General features: G+C 41.1%; 1 protein-coding gene across 5 annotated transcripts in view; it reads left to right on the top strand.

Moving 5' to 3' along the window:
• Positions 1-23,267, top strand: part of rhbdl1 (rhomboid, veinlet-like 1 (Drosophila)) — a 64,841-nt gene extending 41,574 nt beyond the window's left edge. For all 5 annotated transcript variants that reach the window (XM_074620410.1, XM_074620409.1, XM_074620407.1 and 2 more), the window contains 3 exons: positions 12,412-12,512; positions 15,715-15,775; positions 17,137-23,267. In XM_074620410.1, coding sequence (XP_074476511.1) covers positions 12,412-12,512; positions 15,715-15,775; positions 17,137-17,408 — 434 coding nt within the window. In that variant the 3' untranslated portion in view covers positions 17,409-23,267. The remainder of the gene's footprint in view (positions 1-12,411; positions 12,513-15,714; positions 15,776-17,136) is intronic.
• The last annotated feature ends 194 nt before the right edge of the window (positions 23,268-23,461 follow it).

The following is a 23,461-nucleotide window of genomic DNA, read 5'->3' as shown; positions in this document are numbered from 1 at the left end:
AGCCAAAAAGTTTTTCTGTACCACTTCTTCTTTTTTTTTTGCTGATCTGGCTCTTGAGATCTTCCAGCCGGGACTTCAGCGAGCTCTCCGTCTTCTCCCACTCCTGCTTTTTCCCCCAGAGTCAGCTGGAGGACCTCTGTGGCCCGGAGGAGGGACGACTTGTCCTCCTGCCACTTGATGCGCAGACTCTCCAGTCGCTGCTCAGCCGTCTTCAGAGCAGCTATGAGGCTGTTGTTCTCCTGTCACATAGAAAGCTTTGCATTTCTCCATCTCTTCCAGCAGGGAGTTTTTTTTCCTGCTGCCACTGGAGACGGTCACTCTCTAGCTGGTCTTTGACGTTCTTCAGAGCGTCCGCGACCTTGATCTTCTCTTTTTCCTGCATCTCTGTCACTTGTCCCGCCACTGGAGACGTTTCTTATCAGCCTCTTTCAGAGCAGCCATGAGGTTATTATTCTCGTGCTTTTGGTTGTCCAGCTGCTCAAAGTCATCATGAGCTTTTGTGCTGATATCTATCAGCTGCGATGTCAGAGTCTCGAAATCCCACTGTGAAGAGTGGACTTGAGCCTGAGCCTCATCCAGTCTGGATTTCAGGCTACAGATCTCCCTCTGCATCCGCTCTCTCTCCTGGCTTCACAGGTTGTTGACGTCCTCAAACCCATACCTTATTTGTCGTTCCATGCAAACTAAGGTAGAAGTTAGATTAAGGATCGACCTCCATATCTTCCAGCTTTGTCTTCAGCTGGACCTCCATGTTTTTTCTCCTCTGTCGTCTTTGCTTTCTCTGTGCACCTTCCATTGTCGCAGTGAAATGTGGGACTGAAGTGAATCAAACTTGGGTCTGGTATTTATAGGTTATTTATATATATTTAAGGTTCCCAACATTACATGGATACCAGTTTAATTATGTTTATATATGAATGTAATATTTAAGATAAACTGACAGTTACAAACATAGATATAAAACAGTTTTATACCTATTGTTACAAATATAACATGCATTAGAATCACTTTGATATGCATAAAATATGGCGAAGAAAGTATTTTGTGAGGATGATGAGGATGTATTTTTTTGATGGGAGGGTACTGCAAATAACTTTTATTGTTCATGTTGTGTTAAAATAGTAAAAGCATGCAAACAAACACACACAATGCATAATAGAGGCTTGTTTCTTTCATCTTTGATAATATTTTTGTATATTTTTGATTGTTTCTTCTGAGATTCCGGTACTTTTTTTCACTGCATTTATTTAAAAGCTACAGTTACTTATCAGATTAACATTTTTACATACCAAACCGATGATCAGAATATAAAATATGATGCATTATTTTAGATTAAACGACCAAACAGTAGTTCAAATTAGCTCCACCTCGACAAATATAAAATAATTTTATTATTATAAACGTACCGCTTACATACAAATGCATCAATAGTAATGAGCCAATAATACTTGCGTACTTTAAATACACTTTGGTGCTAATTTGGGCTGTAACTAATGATTATTTTATCATTAATTAATTGTTTATGTCTAGAAATGTCCAAAAATAGTGACAAAATACTTATCACACCTCCTCATAGCACAAGGGGATATCTTCACGTGTCTTATTTTGCTCAACCAAAAGTTCAAAACCCAAGGATCTTCAGTTCATCTTGATATTTGGTAAAAACAAAACTCATATCCTCTCATTGGAAAATTTTGAAGCAGAGAATATTTGGGATTTTTCACAATTTTGCTTGAAAATTGACTGAAAAGATGAATAGATTATCAGCATAATAGCAGATTATTGTTCTGTCAGCTAATCGATCATTTCAGCTGCATTGCTAAAACTTCTATACTACTTAAGTAGATTATTTGAATACTTCTTCCACCACTGTCCCTGGATGAATAAAGGTTAAAAAATATTCACCTGAGTGACCGACCTGTAAACCCTGAGAGGTTCCGTCGTGTCACTGAGCACGGATTGAATTATGCAGCAGAATTTTCTCCTCCGTGTGTCCAGGAGCCCGTTAACAGAATATAGTGTTACCGTAATAAAGTGGCCAGCCAGTGTTAGAAAGCTCAGTGCTCACGCTGCTTATTGTTGTCCTCAGTCAAGAGGAGGAAGAGACATGTGGTCTGATGTCGTTTGAGGCCTGTTGGGAAATTGTAATGGAAATGTGATAAATGGCTGCATGTCAGTATAACCTCATTGTTGCAAACTAGCTGATGTTGTCATTACTTAAAAGCGCCACGCCAACTTACATGTAATGTTTAATCCTTCAGCAGTTGATTAATGTTGTGCTGATATCGGGGAGGACGGCGGCGGTGTCCGCTTTCCGCTGCATCGCGGGTCCTAATTTAGCCGGATGATTGTTTCTCAAGCTAATAAAAGCTTACTTAGTCTCTAAATGACTGGAAGCCTTCAGGCTTATTTTTTGCCTGTGTTACTCTACCATTCCCATGTTCCTGTTATATAACTGATTGATGCTCTTTAAAAAGCGCACTGCACATATTTAGGCAGAGTAAATATGATTATACAGTATCTGCTGCCAGCGAATGGAGGGCCCTGGTGAGTGGCCAAGAGTGACTTTGTCCATCATCCATTTTTGCTGATGTCTGATGTTTGGTCGAGGCACACAAGCGGCAAGTTATTCTATTCTATGGGAATCCCAAAGGCGTAGAAATACAGCTTTAGGATCACATTTACAAGATTAAAATCAATCAATTCAATTGAGCAAGTGGAAAAAATAAAAATATAGCTTCACTACTTTGATGTTAAATTTCCAATTTGGTAACAGATTGACTTTATGGGTTATAAAGAAGCATTCAGGTTCAAAATACATTAAGCTTTCTTTAATATGCCGTTTGAAAAAAAACATGAGTGGAGTCTGAAAATGTATTTTTGACCTTGTAGAAGTAGTTTGACAAAAACGATCTTGACTCAAGGTCCACTTACAGTTGACAGTTTTATTTGAAGTGCTTCATGAAACTTACTGATACGTTATAGTCTAGTACAGCTTTGTAAGCAGCTCAAAAACACCATAAATACAATACCGATACTGATTAAACACACGACTGAAATGCGTGTAAAAAAATGTTTAAAAGTTGATTCACAGTGGTGCTCAAGAAGTTACTGACTTTTTGGGTTGAAAATGTGAGTTTTTCTTGAAGCAGAGTTGAGTCAGATACACCGACGCTGACGAGAGAGAGGAAGCTTCAGAGAACAGAGAGCTGGATGAATTACTCTCAGTACCAGAGGGATGTGACTCGGTCTCCGACTCTCAGACTCTGGCTCTGACTCACTTCGAGCACTGGTGTAGAGATATTTAACGACACGCTGATTTGATTGACTCGAGGTGAATCTGAGAAGGTCTGTGGAAGGCAGAAGACGTTCTTTTAGGACCGTGAGAGCTGTAGAGTCGTCCTTGTGTTGCTATTGCCAGCTGAATACCAATCATTACTTGCTCGCTCGCTCTTTTGAAGGCCTGTTGGTGGAGTGTGTGGCTGTGACCGTGCAATATTTAGTGCACAAGGCCAGATTTCTGTCTTTTTAGCCAGCCCTTAGCTGCAGGCTGCTATACGTGTACTATCCCTGGTGTTGCATGCAGCGCTGAGGAGTCTGGTCCTGTGTTTCTGATGTACTCCCCTGGTGCTGAGCTGAACTGAGCACCGAGGAGGCAGGGTGACCTTGGTGTGTTGCAGAGGCTGCCAGCGTGATTATGGTAATTCCCAACCCCCCCATCCCACCCTCACAGTCAACTCTTCCTAGGTGACACCGGTCTCACTTCCTCCACAGCCACCCCCTGCAGCCCCGCTGATAACAACACCGAGGAATATGCATATTTATACCGTAATGCAGCCTAACTGATGGTAGCCCGTGTGCGTGCGGAGCGAGCCCACTGTGTTTATGGGTGTCTATTTGCATCTACTGTGTGAAACCAATCGAGGACGGCAATATTTGTTGCAGGCACTCTGTTGGGGTTAGAGAGGAGGCTATTGCTCTGCTCAGTTCAAATTACATTTGGTCTTTTAGTTTCAAGGTTCCCCCGATGAAGAAGCACATCACGCTTCGCTGTAGCCATCACTGTGGCTTCGTAACCTTGAGCGCAGGAAGTGATTTCATGCTCTTTTTCATCAGGATGTGGAATATTTGAGTAATTTCACCCAAGGTCAGGTATTGTGCTTGTTAGCTGAAAAGCAGTCGTGAGTGATAAGCGCTCTGGGCGTGACAAGAATACAGCTTTTTGTGTCACGGCGTACACAACTTCAGGTGCATTAGGCTTATTTGGATGTACACTCACTAATTTCTAAATGTTGCCTCTTCGGTTATAGGCGTGCTCGTATGCCCACGCACACTCACCCAGATCAGATATGATTATACTTTCCCACTGACGGTCGGTGCTGTGCCGAGCTGCCTCCTCTCAGCAGCTCGGAGGATGTGACTTGTGTAGACTATTGATTTTTCCTGATGCCCCCTGGGCTCTGGGGTAGCATAAATATTATCATATTTTTCCCCATGTGGCAAATTTGGACAGGGCAGAAAACTGTTAGAACAAACCGAATCAATCTCTACGGAAAACCAAGGGCAAGGTGTGTTTACAGTGGCCATGTTGGCGCACTGTGAAAGTGATGAATTGTATCCGTTCCTCCAGGCCAGAGCTGGGCATCGATGATGCTGATTGTTTTCATGTTCTTTTGTGAATGTAGACAGGAGAGCTCCTGATTAATGTTGTGTTTTGGCTTTTGGGTTTGTGTTTCCCTTCTCTGCATGAGCGCATGTGTGTAGTGTTTCGTCACCTTGAGGATGCTGACAGTTCGGACGTTCCCTTCACATCCTGACACTGCACATAAGTAAAACTTTGCAGACTCCGTTCATTTCCGTTCACATCATCCCGAAAGGGTTTCTTTCCTCGCTCCGTCAGGCCACGAGGAGATGGATAGAGATGTTAGATTGGATGAGGACTGATTGCGAGTCGTGCTGCTCCACTTTAAGGAAAGCATCAGCCACGGAGATGATATTTCTCTTATCTTTTTTCTGTCTGGATGACACAGACGAGTCCATCTCCTTCTCAGGTGGAGAATATCTCTAATAGAGCTCCCCCAGTCTGACAGCACTATTATAGTTGAAATGAGGCTTTGAAATGGACGCCACTCTATTAAATGACATTTGAAAGCATATGAGCTTTTCAAATAGACTATAATGTAGACAACAGACCATGTGACAGATGGTCTGTCTCCCGTTGAGTCACCCTGACATTTACTTATTTTTATTCCAGTCACCTGCGTGCAGTGTCGGCTCATATACCAAAACTAAAGTAAGTTGCCTTCCCAAATCAGATAACATCCCCCCTTCTTGATGCACGAAGCGAGCGCTAAAACCATCAATCGATTAGTCTGTTGCTACAAAATTAATATAAAACTATTTTGATAATCAATACATCGTTGAAGTCATTTATTTAACAAAATTACTAAACATTTGCTGTTCTAATTTCCTGTTTTATAACAGTGTAAATTGAACATTGTTGCATTTTGGACTGTTGGTCACCTTGGGCCCCAATTATGATGGCCGTGTCAATATACAGCTAATTTTAGCTTATTGCAGATATATTGGTATTGGTGCATATGTTGGCCGATAAGAAACAGCAAATTGAAACGCTAAAATATGAACAGTCTTGCCTTTACATAGTTTGTACAAGTTTATTTTTCCACTCCAAAATGTCCCGCTGACATGTCTTTGGCACAGTTTAAAAAAAAAAAATATCTAAAAGTGTTTATTTATGTTGTGCATTTATTATAAAAATGACAGCCAACTCAAAAATCGGGTATTGATCAAACTATAATGGGCCTTTTTCACTGTTCTCTGACACGTAACATACTTAATGATTAATCACTTCATTCCAAAAATGACTTGAATATAATTATTATTTGCACCCCTACATAGAGCGACATAATTATGATTTTATATGTACCTTGCACGATGTGAAACATCATAACTATAGGGTCGAGCACGTTGGTTATGAACTCGAATGTAGTTATTCGTAGCCAGACTCAGGTGGCACCACATAAAAAGTTTATGGCTATATTTACATCTGTTAGTTAACAGGTTCTCAACCTCAGGAAACCTGGTCGAAGAAAATTAACCACAAACTGAGTGGACTGATTTATCTGTTACATATTGTATTTTTAGCTTGAGTGAGAAAATAATTAAAGCAAGAGGTACAAACAGCTCACATCATGATTAGCATTTTGTTTTTCTTTTTGACATTTTTATTTGACAGAGGAGAGAGAAAAGGGTATGGCATGCAACAAGGGTCCCAAGGCTGGAATCGAACCCAGGACGTTGCTGTTATATGGTGTGTGCTGTAACCACTCGACTACCATTAGCTGAATTAACAGATACTAGAGCGTTATTTCTCTTTTAATTGAGCAGCAGAGTATTTAAAAAATGACACACAGATAAAAAAAAAACTGTATTTATGATTGCATGATTGCACTCTGGTGTGTTTTGAATCACCCTTCCTCAGGCACTCCCTCCTCCACTCTTTCCATCAGTCTCCCTCGCTTCTTGTTTGCACTTAGTAAATAAATCTGATCAGGCATTTCCCCAGTTTATTAGCAGCAGCCCTGTGACTGCAGGGCTGCTGACTACAGCACATCTCTGTGCAGGGCCACAAGATTTAATGCATACAGGATAGATCTGTCTGAGGCAAGTGTGTACAAATACCGCAACAATGCCACAGTATGAACGGGTAGAGGTTTCCCTTACTGATACTGCCCCTTGAGCTTTTTACTTTTTCATAAAGACAGAATGGTAATCCTGATGGACTCAACAAAAAAAATTGTCTTACAAATCGTTTTCCCTCATAGCTCATACAAATAGACTGAATAAATGAATAAAAGCACAGCAGTGGGTTGACAGATTTGCATGTATCCGATACTGACTCAATCACCTGAATAAATAAACACACATTGTCCTTTAATTGTCCTCTCCTGAGTAATGTATTAGCTGACCAATCAATGCATATTAATGTTCTCAGACGTCCTTCTGGTGGATATCTTTACAAATTAAGTATTAGGTGATATGTAAGTTTTGCTTCCCCCGATTACATCTTCTGTCTTAACTCCAAAGTTTGCAATTAACTGATGAACATAGTGGAGCATTTAGCAGCTAAAGAGCCAGATATTTCCCTCAGGAGCTGATGAAAACCAAACAGAACTGAAAAGAGAGTGAATATTGGATTTATATGCGTTGGGTCGCCCGAAGCACATCTCCAAATGAATGCTGATGTTTTTCTGTGTCGGCTAAATCTATATACATAAATGCTTGATTTTTGATAGAAAGCATGGACTAATATGATCTAATATATTCAATTTATTAAACCCTATGTTGCCTATTTTTAGTCTAGACATCTACAGCCATTTAGACGTCTTTTAAACATCTATTCAACAAAATGAGACTCTTGATAGACAGTAATAGTCTCAGTAATCACAGTTGATAGCCACATATACAAACTCTAGAGAGCAGACTGTGAAAAGGTTTGTTAGTGTTTGTGCAGAGGCATATTTTTAGAGGATTAGAGGATTTTTTTATTGCAACATTTACTGTGCACTATAGCGCAGCCTCCACTGGAGTGGCTACAGAGAGGCGCAGCCTCAGGCACTGTGAAACCCCGGCCTTGGATCAGCTTACCATCCCTTGTCTGCACCTTATCCCTGAGAGACTGAAAAAATACAAAGTTGACCCATAGCTTAAGGGCAGCCTGGAGTAACAGTAATGGTGTCGCAAGTTCGGTTTGACAGAGAGGCTCAGTTCTCGGAGCTGCATTTGGGGATTATACTGCGGTAGATCGTGGCCCTGAGTGTGCGGTTCACTTACACGCCACACAAAGTACATCATTTCCACTGTCTACGCTGCAGTGCACTCGCGGATGTTGCAAGCTCACAAAAAGATTCGAGGATGTTGATGATGACGACGTCAGGATGGCGACAATAAATAATCTGTGCACGAGATGGAATGTGTCAGCTCGGCGCTGAAATAACCGTACACCTCACGTCTCAGCGCCTGCTGAGTGCGAGAATCCTAAATCTTAAATCCCCCCCTAAGCAGGAGAGCCCACATGACAGGACTGTTTAATATTCATACTGTATTTGGGAGCCTCTCACCAAAGCAGAGCGAGCAGGAGGAGAGCGCAGTTTGTTTCCTCCCCTGTGGAGCCCGTCTCTTCCTCTGTGCCGGAGGTCTCGGGTTGTCTTCTCCTCTTCTTCACCCCACACAGATGGCGGTGTCACATCCACTGAAAAGTGTCTCATATGAAGAGGTGGTGACTACTCTTAAAGCTGCTCTAATCGACACCTTTTATAATAACATTGGATCAGGTTATAATGTGTTTGTGGAGGGGGTCGCTGGTAAAGGGTGTCCCCTGAGTCTGCAGCTCCCCTCCGCTATAAGGAGCTAATACGTATTGCTTTTAACTTAATTTTTTGGTTTTACAACCTACATCTTTACTGTCACGATTCATTCCCACTGCTCTCATCATAGCAGCATTTTCAGCCACAGAGGGCATCCAAACAAATCTAGCTAAAGTTAGCGACTAGTGAACTTGGTGCAGCATTTATCAGCTAAAGAGACAGATGTTCCCCTCAGGAGTTGTTGGAGTGAAAAACAGAGCTAAGAGGTGAATGAATATTGGACTTATGTTCATCAGGTGGCCAATAACGCAGCTCCGAATGAAAGCTACTGTTGTTGTCCTTGTTTGCTGGATGTGTCTGTAGGCAAGTGTTTGTAGCATGTTTACCACGTCAATTTTATAAGGTGATATGTCAGTGTTATGGAAGAAGATTTCAAGTTTTTGTTATTGTTATCTTTAATATTCCCTTTGCTAAAGAAAGTAAAATAAATTCATAAAATTGTAAAATGGCAGAAATGGAATATAATATTCATAATCCTGTTTTCATTAGTGTATAATCACAAGAACCGTTGTGTTTTCATTAGCTTAGAATGAGCCCTTCATATCTACATAGGGAGCGGTTCTTCTTCACGGAGTCCACCATGTTGCTCAGCCATGTTTCTACAGTAGCCCAGAACGGACAAACCAAACACCGGCTCTAGAGAGAGACTTTCACGTTTTTACGTTACCTGAAGGCCATCGTAGTTTTCTGACACGCTTGTGAAACTGCGGTAATGTGAAAACCAGCGGCTGTCTGACTTCCGTTGCTTCTAAAGTACTGTTAATATGGTAAGGATGGCCATTGAGCAAGGCTAACAGCGTTACCATGGTTTTGCACTCGGCGACTCACGTTACCACAGTCTTGGAAAGGGAGGAGTGAGGGGAGGGGTACTCAGTTGGTTGCAACCTGCAACCACACAACTAGATACCACCAAATCCTACACACTGTACCTTTAATTGTTCTGAATTAAGAGCAACAAAAGACTAAATTGAACCAAAATCACTGTTACATAACTAAAACCCCCAGACGATAACTCTCATATTCTATCAATATTTCATAAATATGTCTCCCAGCTCCACTGCTCTGAAGTCATAAATGAACTGCAGAAAAGTTGTGAAGCTCCAGAAAAGACCAAAAAAAGACCAACTCAGATGTTGATGCTGTTCCAATTCAATTTTCCCTTTACTTTGAAGAGATCAGAGACCACATACTGTATGCTACGCTGTGTAATTGCAATTTTGTGGAACTACTAAAAAATGGGGCACTGTGAATCTCCTCAAATCTTTAGCTGAAGCACCAACCTTCATATGCCCCATAAATCCACGTAAAATAGCCCATAGGTGTCGGAGCGAGACGAGATGAATGACTCAGGAACGCGCTCTGATTACCATCTGTCTTTCTATGATCATCACTGCCACCACGGGCTGACAAGGCGTTCTTTAAGACCATGTTTACTCTTCGCGGCCGGGGACGCACACACACACACTCACACAGAATATGAATGTTACAACATGCATTATAGATCTGAGATCACAACTCCAGCAAACCCCAACTGTGATTAAAAAGAGGCTGTTTTGTTTTATCAGCCCTCTCTGCTTCCCTTATCAGCTCATTTGCATAATTAACGGCGGCTGACGCCGTCCTCGCGAGCAACTGCAACTGTGATTTCTCCTGCTTGGAATTCTGTCCTACTTCATAGCAGCGTCTCTGCAACCTGGTGAATGCAGCGGCAGGTGCACCGTGCTGCACCATTTAAACACACACTGACTGCTAAAAGCAGCTGCTTGCTACATACTGTGTACCGTCCATTTCTAGGCCTATTTGTTCAGTGTATTTTTGTTATTCTCATTAATAACTGGCCAAGCGACAGACTGAGATACACAACAATGGACATAGCAAAACATTTCTGCAGACAACAAGGTGCAGATCTGTGTGAGCTTCAACTCAAGTCCATCAATCACGTCACACAACTCTTCTCTAGTACACCTTTCCTCATTCACCAGATGTTTTTCGGCTATTGTGCCTTCAACAGGGTGGCAGTAATACAATATTTCAACCATCTTTTCAGAATGTTCTTTAGCAAATACAATCTTTCATCTTAAAGGTGCAGCGTGTAGGATCTGGTGGCATCTAGCGGTGAGGTTGCAGGTTGCAACCAACTGAAATTTATCCTGTGTGCTAAGCATGTAGGAGATCTTCGGTGGCTGACGCGAAAACGTGAAAGGCCCTATCTAAAGCCAGTGTTTGGTTTGTCCATTCTGGGCATACTTATTAATAGTTTATTCCATTTCTGCTAATAGATCCCCCGAAATGTTACACACTGTTCCTTCAACTCATCAATGGGTGAAAGGGTTGAATATCTATTTTCAATATGGAGCAACAAATTCTGTATTTTTTATACCTCATTTTTCAAACTGCATTATTCTCAAATCATTTCCATCTCTTAATATTTATAAATAACCCCATGGTTGAGTCAACTGCAGGTTGACGAACAAAAAAATTGTTAATTTCTTAATGTATATTCAACCTTTTTACCCATCGATTGGTTAAGATGAAACACTTATGAACACTTTTACACATCACCAATAAATATATGAAAAATCAAGTAGCACAAGCGTCATTGTAAACTCACCATTTTGCACCGACATTCAATATTCATACCTGATTAATTCTGCCAGAGGAAGTCGTTTAAAAACCTCTACTTAATCATACAAAAGGTATGAATGGCAGATACCCACATAATGCAAACAGAAAACACTTCCAAAGCCGATTGATTTCGAGGATCAAGATGAATGTGTTTTTCATATGCATTACCCATTTTTTATTAACCACCAGAGTATAGTCTCAGTAGCTATTTATGGTTTATGTATGGTTTTATGGTTTATTAAGCTAGAGGCCAATATTATAGACCATAAAGTAATTCAGCTATAAGGCATGTAGTGTATCAGGTTCAATACTGCATACTAATTCTATACAGTATATACTATATGCTAATATAGCATACTGTTTTAGCAGTCAGTATGCAAAAATTCAAACAATAATAAATTTTTATACTAACTGGAACCTGACTAGAGGTGTAATTAGTCGGAGGAATTGAAAACAACCTGTGTGCTCACTCCAAAAAAGTAAATGACGAGACTTCAACATCAAGTACCGGTAACTGCTTGAAAATGAGATTGAGATGCGATTAAAGATTAAATTCATACATAACACTATCAAGGATGTAACTATAATATACCGTAAGTGTGCAATAACTTTACAATATAGTGTTTCATAATGTCACTGCCGTGACCGCCACTGTACTTTTCATAATATAACTTTTTAAACAGCACATTTGGCGTCTGTCCATATGCACATATCCCAGATTACATTTTGCTCATGAATATAACACGAATCATCTTTAGAGCATGCAAATTGGAAATTATCCTCTTCAGTGAGGTTCGCCGGTGTTCTCGTGGCCTCACTTTGATCAGAGATCATTTTAAGATGGACTTTTTTTTTTAATTGCAGCATCCTGAAGGAAAATCCAATTAGGAAATATTCCATTTCAGTTCTTCACCGTTTTAATATAATTAGTCAGCTGCAGTTTTAGCAGACTGCTTACATACTGGGGAAAGATGTGCACAACACAGAGCACGTGGGTGTGTGTTTGAGTGTGTGTCATGTATTCTAGATGTAAATTTAAAGGTCATGTGAAGGTCAGCTGATGTAGCACAGTCCCTGTGAGCTGAGGGGTTGTTTTTTTTAATCAGAGATTTTTTAGAAAAATGCTCCGAGGAAGGTGACTTGTGCTGCTGCGTGATGAGTAATCTGACTCTCCCTTTGTTTTCCCCGCTGCTGTCCTTTGCTCTCTCTCTCTCACAACACACACACACACACACACACACACTGTTCTCCCTGCACTGCATGCTCTCCCTCTCTCACGTCGATACGCTCCTAATCTCTCTCTCTGTGTCTCTCTGTGTCTCTCTGTGTCTCTCTGCAGGCTCGCTGACAGTGTCCATCACCGACATGCGTGCTCCAGTGGTGGGGGGCTCCGGAGGGGTCTACGCCCTGTGCTCAGCGCATCTGGCCAACGTTGTCATGGTAACTGTCATCATCATCGCCTCCATTGTTGCATCTGAAAGCATTTATTTTTTTTTTTCAATGGAGAGGAAATGTCAGAGCCACATGCATGGTGTGAGAAGGACACCACACTCTTGGGTGTTTAGTGCTCTGTTTTGTAAATATATATATATATATATATATATGTATATATATATATATATATATAAATTAGGGCTGTCAAAGTTAACACGATAATAACACATTAATGCAAATTTGTTTTAACGCCACTATTTTCTTAAACGCATTAACGCAACTTGCTATTTTTAGATTGTAGCGGGCTCAGCTCTAAAGCTAGAGTGAAGATACTGGTATCGTATGAAACTAGAAAACCTAAGGAATTCATGTCATACTAGCTCGTCACGAAGGAGGCTAAATAACGCTTCAAATTTACACTCAAATTTGGCGGGGAAAAACTGGCATGGCCATTGTCAAAGGGGTCCCTTGACCTCTGACCTCAAGATAAGTGAACGAAAATGGGTTCTATGGGTACCCACGAATCTCCCCTTTACAGACATGCCCACTTTATGATAATCACATGCAGTTTGGGGCAAGTCATAGTCAAGTCAGCACACTGACACACTGACAGCTGTTGTTGCCTGTTGGGCTGCAGTTTGCCATGTTATGATTTGAGCATATTTTTTATGCTAAATGCAGTACCTGTGAGGGTTTCTGGACAACTATATTATAAATAACAACACTATTTGTCATTGTTTTGTGTTGTTAATTGATATAAATAATTAAATACATACATTTGTCTAAAGCAAGCATATTTGCCCACTCCCATGTTGATACAAGTATTAAATACTTGACAAATCTCCCTTTAAGGTACTTTTTTAACAGATAAAAAGTGTGATTAATTTGCGAATAATCATGATTTACTATGGGCAATCATGCGATTAATCGTGATTAAATATTGTAATCAATTGACAGCCCTACATTTGTATATCTTTTCTTCTTTTTTTTTACAATAGATGTTTGTTGGTGGTTTTCCCTGCTACATGCATTAGATGACATCGATGTGTTAAATAGTTTTTATTGCCCAGCAGCTTTTGGAAAAGTGCCATTGAATATTCCATGTGACCTCTTTGGAGAAACTCTTTGAACTTTGTTGTTGAGTAGCTGCTTACCCCACCATAACATGTTTTCCATGTGCTTGTCATTGGTATCGACAAATCTGAAGTGAAGTGGCATTTCAGACACTTCTATTAATTATTGACTGTGTTTATTTATGTCCACCGAAAAAACAAGCAGTGGATTCCCTTGATGCTGCTTGAGAGCTTCTTTTTTCCCCAGTATTTACTTGTTTCTGTCACATGGTTTATATGTGAAATGCCTTCCACATTCTCTTCAACTCTCGAGGCGGTGTTACATCTGACGAATCACTTTAACTAATGTTGCTGTTCACTGTGGGCAGTGGAGACGCCAGCAGGGACACAAATCAAAGTGCACCAAAAGCAAAGTCTCTGTAACTGTAACTGTGTGCTCATATAGCAGCTAACAGACAGTTTATTTGCTCTTTTACGCTTGATGCCTGTTTGTTGCTGAGAAATCCTTTAAGGCACGTCTTAGTTCTGCTCTGATGAGTTTTCTAGTTTGTGTTTTTGAAGGAAATCTTGAAACCCCGTCCAGTCTCGACCCAGTAAATTCACGGCCATCTGCCATCAAGCATCATCATCCGTTTCGCTCAACAGAGATTTTCAAGCGCCGCTGTGTACGTGACTACCCCAGAAGTCATGCAGCTCCAGCTAAATTGTCAGAATACATCTTGGAACTATGTAGCGCACAAATTCAATTTTGCAAGAAAAACTAGCACTTATGTGTTGAGTTGTTTGTCTCTTCTGAACAGTAAGCTCACCTTCTTTGAGACTCTGAATGAGTGCCTCACACACGTACGTCAGATTACCTCAGCAGTTCTTCATTTCAATGTCAGCAGTGCGATAACAAGATGTGTTACAGGCTAAATGGATTGGCTGTCGTTTGGTTAAAGATTGCCCTTTCGTGTGAGTGAAGGCACGTCAAAGCAAATTGCCTCCCATCAGAGCGCAGCAACACCACATCACACCACCAGGCTCAGACCTCCTCCTCCTCCTCCTCTGCTGTATGGCGGACGGAACCTGCCAAAATGAATAGATAAATAAATGGCTTGATAAATAAATAAATATGCCGTTAAATCTACCAAAAATAATATTAAAAATAAATGTAGGCCTAGGCATATTTAATTGATAAAATGTGACAAAAATAGATATATATTTATTGATTTACATTTCTATTAATTTCCCTATCTACTCTTCTATTTAATTTCCCTTTTATTTATTTATTTTGATTAACTTTTAAATGTATTTATTTATTTTTGCATTTATTTTTTATTTAAAAGGGAAAATTAAATAGAAGAGTAGATAGATAGGAGAATTAATACAAAGGTAAATGAATTAAAAAAGCAAATCAAAATACAGAAATCAATTTATGTCACATTTTATCATTCAATTAATGCCTGCATTTATTTCTAATATTATTTTTGGTACATTTAATGGCATACTTATTTATCAAGTCATTTATTTATTTATTTATTATTTTGGCAGATTCCATCCTCCATACTGCACCACTGTGTTGACCTCTCCCCTCCATGATTTGAATCATTTATTTGTGGAAATACTGAGACATTACAAGCGCTGACACTCCTCGCTTGTTTTAAACATGGCAGGTTTTATTTATATACTCCTCTACTGTCTTTAATTTTGCATGGCATTCGCCATTTCTCTGTGAGAGAAGAGGAGAAACACTGGCCCTGGATCATATTAAGGAGGGATGTGATTGGTACAATTTTTCATCCTGGGGAGTAAATGTGTTATTCTAAGTCAGGATGCCATTGTTCTTTTTCCCCCCCGGGGAATCACAACGGCTATTTATTGGCCCATTTTCTCCTTCTGTTAAATTATCTTAGCCCTAATTAATGGAGTGCCACTGGGCTGGAACCAGTAAGTGGAGAGCATCCAGGTGTATAATCGCATCTGTGTGTCGTCCTCTCTCATATGGATATAGTCTTTCTTTCAGGTCTAAATATGTCCAGAGGATAGAAACTGAGGCGTTTTTTTCCCAGGCTGTTAATATGCTCATATATGTAATGGTTGTTTGTGTCATTATTGTTTCCGCTGACGAGACATTTTTTCGCTCTGTGTTGCAGAACTGGGCCGGGATGCGTTGTCCATACAAGCTGCTCCGCATGATCCTGGCACTAGTTTGCAGTAAGTTGTCCAGATTTACTCCCAAAGCCCTGCGCTTCTGTTCCCACTGTTGCTGTTTCCGTTGAATTTATTGCTCACTCATTGAATAGTCTTGCATGTTCAGCATATTTAATGTCCGCACACCTGTTCGCAGTTCAACATGTAGTATTTGTCACCTGAGTGAGGATTAAAAACCTCTCAAAGCTGAGCAACAGACGGTGCTATCTTTGTTACTTGCACAGAGTGAGAGGCTCAGCGAACGGACACGTTGCTTTGTTTTCAAAGCATTTGAGTCATAACCACTTGTCCTTTTTTCCCTCCACACGAGGGCCGATACACTGCGACTTTCATTAGTGAGCAATATGTTCCCTCCATCTGTCCCGAGCCTGCCGCCCCCGAACTGAGAGCAGCGAGTCTCTGCTGCGACGTTATATTTCTCCTCAGTGTTTTACAAACAGGGAATACAGCATTTCCGAATAAAATGTGACACGTCGTTTGTGTGAGATACTGTGAAGACTGAATTAACATTTGCTCTACTTTTATACTACCGGTGGTGAGTATTTATTCGGCTAAGACTCTGGGAGAAAAGCAACAAACAACAGCAAATAACATCTGAAAGCAATTTTTAGACTAAAGATCCAGTTAAATCCTCCTGTGACCTTTCTTTGGCTGCAGAAGTAGACTTTGATAAAACACTTACTACAGTACACAGTATAGCTCATCTTCAGGCATTGACATCAAGTCACATCAGTCCGAGGCCCCGTTCTTTATACGTGGTTATACAGATGACTCCTTTTCTTAGAAGGATGATGAAAAATGTTCTGATTTTAAATGAGGTGTAAGTTGCTGGGAAAGCCAAACAAACTGGCAACCACTTGTTGTGAAGTGAATGCAATGGAACGGGGGAGGGAGAGTGAGACATCTAGTGGCTGAATGTTATCAATAGCACCTTTAAAGTTGGGGCCGTACCATATCACTAGCTGTTAGCTGTCTGCTCGGCTGCATCACCCGGGGCCGCCTCAGCTCCATCAACGATCCACCTCTTTGCCCATTTTTTGGATTAGCCGGGAGTTAGGCTGTGTCATCACTACCGAGATGGCAACGGCCGGAGCTTCTTTGAGCTTCACAGAAACCTATGGGGAACGTCACGGAAACTACGGCCCAAGCTGCTGTCTGTAACTTCATATTTACCATACAGACATGAGAATGGTATCAAACTTCCCATCGCTCTCTCTCTCTCTGCCAGAAAGCAAATTTCTCAAAAGTGTCAAACAATTCTTTTCAGCCATGACTGCAGAACAGGACTGTTGTCTGGTCTGATGTCCTCACAGCAACAGTCCCTAAAGAGATTCTGTCTTCCATGTCTTCTCTGTCCTCCGCAGTGAGTTCGGAGGTGGGTCGTGCAGTCTGGCTCCGCTTCTCGCCGCCGCTGCCCTCCTCGGGGCCCCAGCCCAGCTTCATGGCGCACCTGTCGGGGGCCGTGGTCGGCATCAGCATGGGGCTGCTGATCCTGCGCAGCTACGAGGAGAGTCTGCAGAAACAGTGCTCCTGGTGGGTCATCGTTTTCTCCTTCATCACCTTCCTCCTCTTCGCCATCTTCTGGAACATCTTTGCATACGAGCTGCTGGGGGTGCAGATACCACCTCCTCCCTGATGAAGGCCCCCACCCCATCCCCACCCCACCCCCACAGGTCCTCCTCCACATACACACTGACTCCAGCCCTGCTCCAAACAAAGGTTCCCCTTTGACCATAGTTAACATTTCCCTCTCAAGTTTAGACCCAAATGAAATGATATGAAATCATTCAAAACTAAAAAAAATCGACCAAGAATCCTTTTTTACAGATACTTTGCAAATCAAAGAAAATATGTCTCTTTTATTAAAGAGGGATTACGGTAGCAACTAGTACAGGTGAACGTTCCTCAGATCCATTTTTGAGGAGCATTATATCTTTTTATACATACTGTAGGTTGAAATCTCATCCCACATTACCAGCACTAACCTTTGAGTGAGCATTTAGCCGCCATGCTCTTCTTCTCTTCTTCATTTCAGAGGCTTTTTGAAAAGCTGTCGTTTTTCTTTGAGTGCATCTTTCATACACGTAAAGAAGAATTTGAGTAGTCGACAGGTGCCTGTGGTGAAAAGGAAAGGGAATCAAAGGGAGGGAAAGGAAGTGTGTGCTGCGGCGGTGACAATGCTGGAAAACGCTATGAGAAAGGCTGTCTTTCATGAAGGTCAGAGATCAGCTGCAGCGACGCCCCTTAAACTAAGAGGTTTTTTTTTTGCTTAAAGGCATTCAAGCAGCACCTGAATCTGAGTCCTTTAGCTGTGCCACAAATCAGAGCTGCTTTAAATGAAGCTTTAAAGAAGAATTTCAGGATTTATTTCTGGGGGGCAGCAATAAAAGAAAAATACAGAAGCACCAATGAAATATGATCGCCGATATGACTTTTTGATTTCACAGCCCTGCTGTAACTCACAGGGGTCACTGTGGCTTTTTGCAAAATTGCTGGCACACTGATTGAAAAACAACTAACGGAACGTTTTCTTCAAATTGAGCTGCTGAGGAAGGATCGCCAGCCCGATTTATAAAACATTCGTTGAAAATTCTTTGCCCCTGCGTGCAAATGGTTTTCCCAAGAGTGGAGGAGAAATGCAAGATATCAGGCAAGTTCTATGCGGATTCTGTCATCTTCAAGGTTTGAGGCATCACTTTCATTTTCACTTCATGGGGTCTTTAAAAATTCAAAGACATCCGGTTTTTTTTTACGTTATTTCCATGACATTATACCTACACTGTGGATACAGACACATAGTTCACACAACATAGACAAAAGACGTGAAGATGGGACATGAAAGTGACCGCGTGACAGTAGAGGAAAGAAAAATACGTTTCCTGGATGGTCATCACTTATAAGCAAGTAACCTCCTCCTGTCGCTGTGTCAAACTAACCACCAACTTGCTAGGCGCACCGTGTAAAATATGCCATGTCATGCTCTGTGGCTCTCAGCGAGACGAGAACACACACACACACTCACACACACACACAAACACACACACTTCTCCTCTTTGTCTTTGAGAGCAGCCACTGCCTGATTCTGTAGGTCAATGTGGACAAACCGAAGAGAAGAACAACACACACACACACACACACACACACACACACTGGCCTCTGCCTGTTCTCGCTCTGACAGACTGAACTGGGGAGGGCGTGGACGTGTCATCACCTGACCTCTGACCTTCGCGTCCCAGAGGGCATTGGGGTCTCTCTGTCGGGCCCGGTCTATACCTCAGTTTCTCATTCTTAGGGACTGTATACTTTTGTAAAGGAATGTACCTATAAAGAAAAAAAAACGAGTGTTAATAAGTTGTCCCCATTTTTCATTTGATAGTGGATGTGTATATTGTATGTTCATAACCAAGAGTATATTTATTTGTATTTTTTTTTTTTCCTCTTTGAAGGGGAAAAGAGAAAAAGTTTCAAATGGTGCAAAATTAATGCTATGATTGTTGTTCTTCTGATAACTCCTGTATGGCTTTGAAAAATAGTCTATGAGGCAGAATCCCCTGGTTTGTTAGACGACCGCCGACGACTCGAGCTCACTTGATTTTATAAATCTTTAGTGCTTTACAAAATAAGCCATAGAAAGAACCAATTGGAGAGGGTAAAAGAAGAGGATTTGTTGGTTTAAAAAGCTGCTGGTTCGTAGCTTCAGTGAAACTTTATTTTTGTGTGTGTGATCAAACATAATTTCCACATTGTGAATATTCAACAGGTGAGGTGAAAGAAGACAAACTGTGCAAGTACGAGCCTGTGAAACTATGGACTGTTTGAGATGTTTCCATGTAGCGAGACTCATTGTTCGCCGACTTGTTTGTAGTCGATGCAGCTGAATTTTACAATTCACATCTCCAAACACCTCGCTGCAGCTCTCTTCTTTTGCAAACAGCAAATTATGGACAGAGCTCCTGTCAAATATATTATTCTCCAGAGCGATTCAAGCTTTTTTGGAAAGCCGAGGCGAGGATGGCAATTACATTTACTCATGCTACGTTCCATTTTTCAGTCTTTCAATCAATAATTCATTTGAATGTCCGCTGGCTGCCTGGGGAATTTTTTTATGCATTCGCCAATTTTGATAGTAGGTCATAAATACAGTCCTCAGCATTTGCTTCCACATGAAACTGTCAGTAGTAACAAGACTCTGTGTTAAAAAATGAGGAAAGCCGTATGACATAGCCGGGAAAAGCCATTTTCAGATGCATTAGAAAAAGAAAAGATCAGCCAAGACATGGTAGTAATGGATCCTTGATAGAAACTCTTGTGTAGCCTACGTATACTTGGAAATATTAATGCTTTGGATAGCAAAGATGCGTCAATGAATAATGCATACATACCCTGTTAGCCTATAATGAAGATAAAGAGGATGCCTGAGAGGAGGTTAATGTGCCTCTTTAACTGACGATTCATAGGAACCCAGAAGGGTTGTAAAAAGGGCTAGTAAATGGCTATGTTTTCATAGAACACATTAACTGTGAATATCTCCCCTCTTGGAAGAACATGCAGGATGGAAATCAAAAGCTTGTGAATTCTTGTTGCCCCGGAAAAGACACTCAGCTCCTCATACAAATGTGAAATGTCCAGTGTTTGATTTATTATTATTAAAGGAACAGTGTGTAACATTTTGGGGGATCTATTAACAGAAATGGAATATAATATTCATAACTATGTTTTCATTAGTTTTATAATCACATGAAACTAAGAATTGTTGTGTTTTCGTTAGCTTAGAAAGAGCCCTTCATGTCTACAAAGGAAGCGGGTCCTCTTCAGAGTCCGCCATGTTTCTACGATAGCACAGAAAGGACAAACCAAACACTGGCTCCTAAGAGAGCCTTTCCCGTTTTTATGTTACCTGAAGGCCACTGTGGTTCTCCAACGTGAGCCGCAGAGTGCAAAACCGTGGTACCGCTAACCGCCGTCTGACTTCCGTTGCTCCTAAAATAGTGTTAATGACGTATTTTTGTAGGCCAACCAGGAAGTTAGCATCGCCAACAAGCGCTTATGATACTTACACGTTTGGTTCAGCAAGATAATCTTCACAAATGAACACCACTTATAGGATTTTTGAAGTGTAAAGGTAATCGCCAGAAGTAACCTAACTAAAAATCCATTAAAAAAACCCATTGACTTATAGACGAGGGAACCGGAATGCTAAAATGCTAACTCATTTCCGGGTCTTAGGACTCAGTCCTGTAGCACTCTACTAAGGATGGCTTCTGAGCGAGGCGAACAGCGCTACCATGGTTTTGCACTCGGCGACTCACGTTGCTGCAGTCTTGGAAAGGGAGGAGTGAGCACAGGGGTACACAGTTGGTTGCAATCTGCAACCACACCACTAGATGCCGCCAAATCCTACACACTGTACCTTTAAGTAACTTCGGAAAGAAAAAAAAAAGCAGACAATAGCATCATCAACAGAAGAGAAAATGAGTAGCGCATGTATCTTAAATAAGCAGGTGGAGGGGGAGGGGAGGGGGGGTTTCCGGAGTTTATTTACTTCTCTGAAAGCCAAATCTCCTGGCCCTGAGCCTGAGCCTGAGCCAACCACAGCACCAACACACCTTCAAAAAAAATAAGTCACCTCCTGTCTGATAAAAGCCTTCTCCTGCACTCAGACAGCAACTTAAAGGAGAGGAGTGATAGATGCCTGACTCACATCCTCTGGCTTTGACAGCATGTGACGGTTTTGGGGGTTTGTGAGGGATGGCGGGACAGCGGAAACAGCAGTGTCTTCATAAAACCTCAGCAACAGTATATACGTGCTCATGTCACAAACACCCCCAGTGTCAGGATGATGCATGGCTGTTGCGGGGAGAGCCCCAAAGCTAGACCGTAAACAGGATATCTTCCTTTAATAAGTGGATCTGACAGGCTGCATGATGTTAATTTAATTGCTGTCTCTTGAGTGACACGTTTGTTCTCAACAGTATAAGGAAGGCACTGTGAGGGAATGGCATGAGCAGACTCACTAACATGTGATCCATCACTTTGGGTAAACCACACGCCCCACCTTTGATTGGTTTTGATACGAGATGATGTTAAAAGGTCTCATACATGACATTTCTCTGCTGTTTCTTATTTCCTGTTCCTGTATTTTGTCATACGTGGGCTTTCTTTTTTTTTGTCGTTGCACTTATTATAATGTAACTGACATGTGCCATATCTCTATCTCTCTACTGCCATAAACATTCTTTGATGCTTTTTTACCTCCCTATGCCAATCCATTGTGCTGTTATGCCCAATGCCTTGTTATCGTGTATGCGCCCAAACAGAAAGGCTGCTTTGCTGTCAGCTCTATGGTGTATATTATTATTCTACATGATCATGCACAGAATCCATAAGAGAGAAAGAAGCCGCAGTGCAAACAACTGAGGTTGTTAATATATCCAGTAGCTGCTCTGAACTGCTGCTCGCCAACAAGCCGGCCAGGTTGCCTTTTCTTAGTGTTTATTAGATATATATGGGTGACTCTCACTGCAGGACTGTGCAGGTAAAGCAGGCTACTGTAGCTCCAGAGATAGAATTGTACTTACAACAACACTTAGTGTTTTATGAAAGACGTTGAAACCTGAAATGCTGGTTTAGGGGTCCCAAAAGTTACAGATATTTTGCTTTAATTTTCAAATTATTCTAGATATTGACGTTAAAGGTTATATTGATAACATTTTTATGTAGAGGAATAATTTTAAAAAACAAATAATATGTCCACAGAGCTTTTAGAAAAGTATGGCTTTTCCACCCAAAAATTATGATTAATTCATGTTTTGTTTATCTCTGTGGAAGATATCTGATGTTCAATTCCCACTTCTAACAAGGCTTGTGAGCCAATAGTATAATGGCGTTGGTATCACATGGTATCTCTGGGTCGTCAGTGATCCAGTTGCCAGTTAGTGTGGAAAAAAATGATAAATGGCTCATGCTCCATCAGGCAGGTTGTGCAACAAACTAGCAACCACTTGTTGTGAAGTGAATGCAATGGAACGGGGGGAGGGAGAGTGCAACATCTAGTGGCTGAATGTTATCAATGTCACCTTTAAAATGTGTAACAGGGTCAGGTTTTAAATTCTATATTAATTCGCCGGTAAAATGAAACAACATAAACTAGATGGGACAGTGCAGACTAAACATGGTTGTCATAGATCAACAACTTAAGTCTACAGTATTGAGCTTTAAATGATTAGTGAACACTGATTTAGTCTACCATAGCTAGAAACAAAAGAGTTGGTCTGTAACTGCATTCAGGGTTTCTTTGTGGAGATGAAGGTATATTTTCTGGTTTGTAACAGAGAACATCGCTAATGTCTCGGTTTCCCAGTTTCTAGCTTTGGTACAGATTCTTTTCATGTTCACAAAAACTGCCTCGAGGTCGTGCAAATATCAACAGGTGGTTTCTTAAAAGGAGAGTCGTTTCCCTTATGAAGGCTGAGAATATTTAACAAACAAAAAAGGTCATATCTGTGCTGCTGTGGTAATTTTTCATGAGCTGCTTACTTGTATCGATACAAAATGGTGCCAAGCTTACGAGGTTCAATCTCTCAGACCCAGACAAGAGGTTGTACCGACACAGCGTTTACAAAAAGAAGAAGCAGAAGAAGCTATTTTTCTCTCGGTCGTGAGGAAAACTAAAGGAAAACTAAATTTACA

Source organism: Sebastes fasciatus, chromosome 20 (assembly GCF_043250625.1).
Source record: "Sebastes fasciatus isolate fSebFas1 chromosome 20, fSebFas1.pri, whole genome shotgun sequence".
NCBI classification, from domain to species: Eukaryota; Metazoa; Chordata; class Actinopteri; order Perciformes; family Sebastidae; genus Sebastes; species Sebastes fasciatus.
The sequence above is the reverse complement of the archived record's forward strand: the minus strand, read 5'-3'. Positions and strand labels throughout refer to the sequence as shown.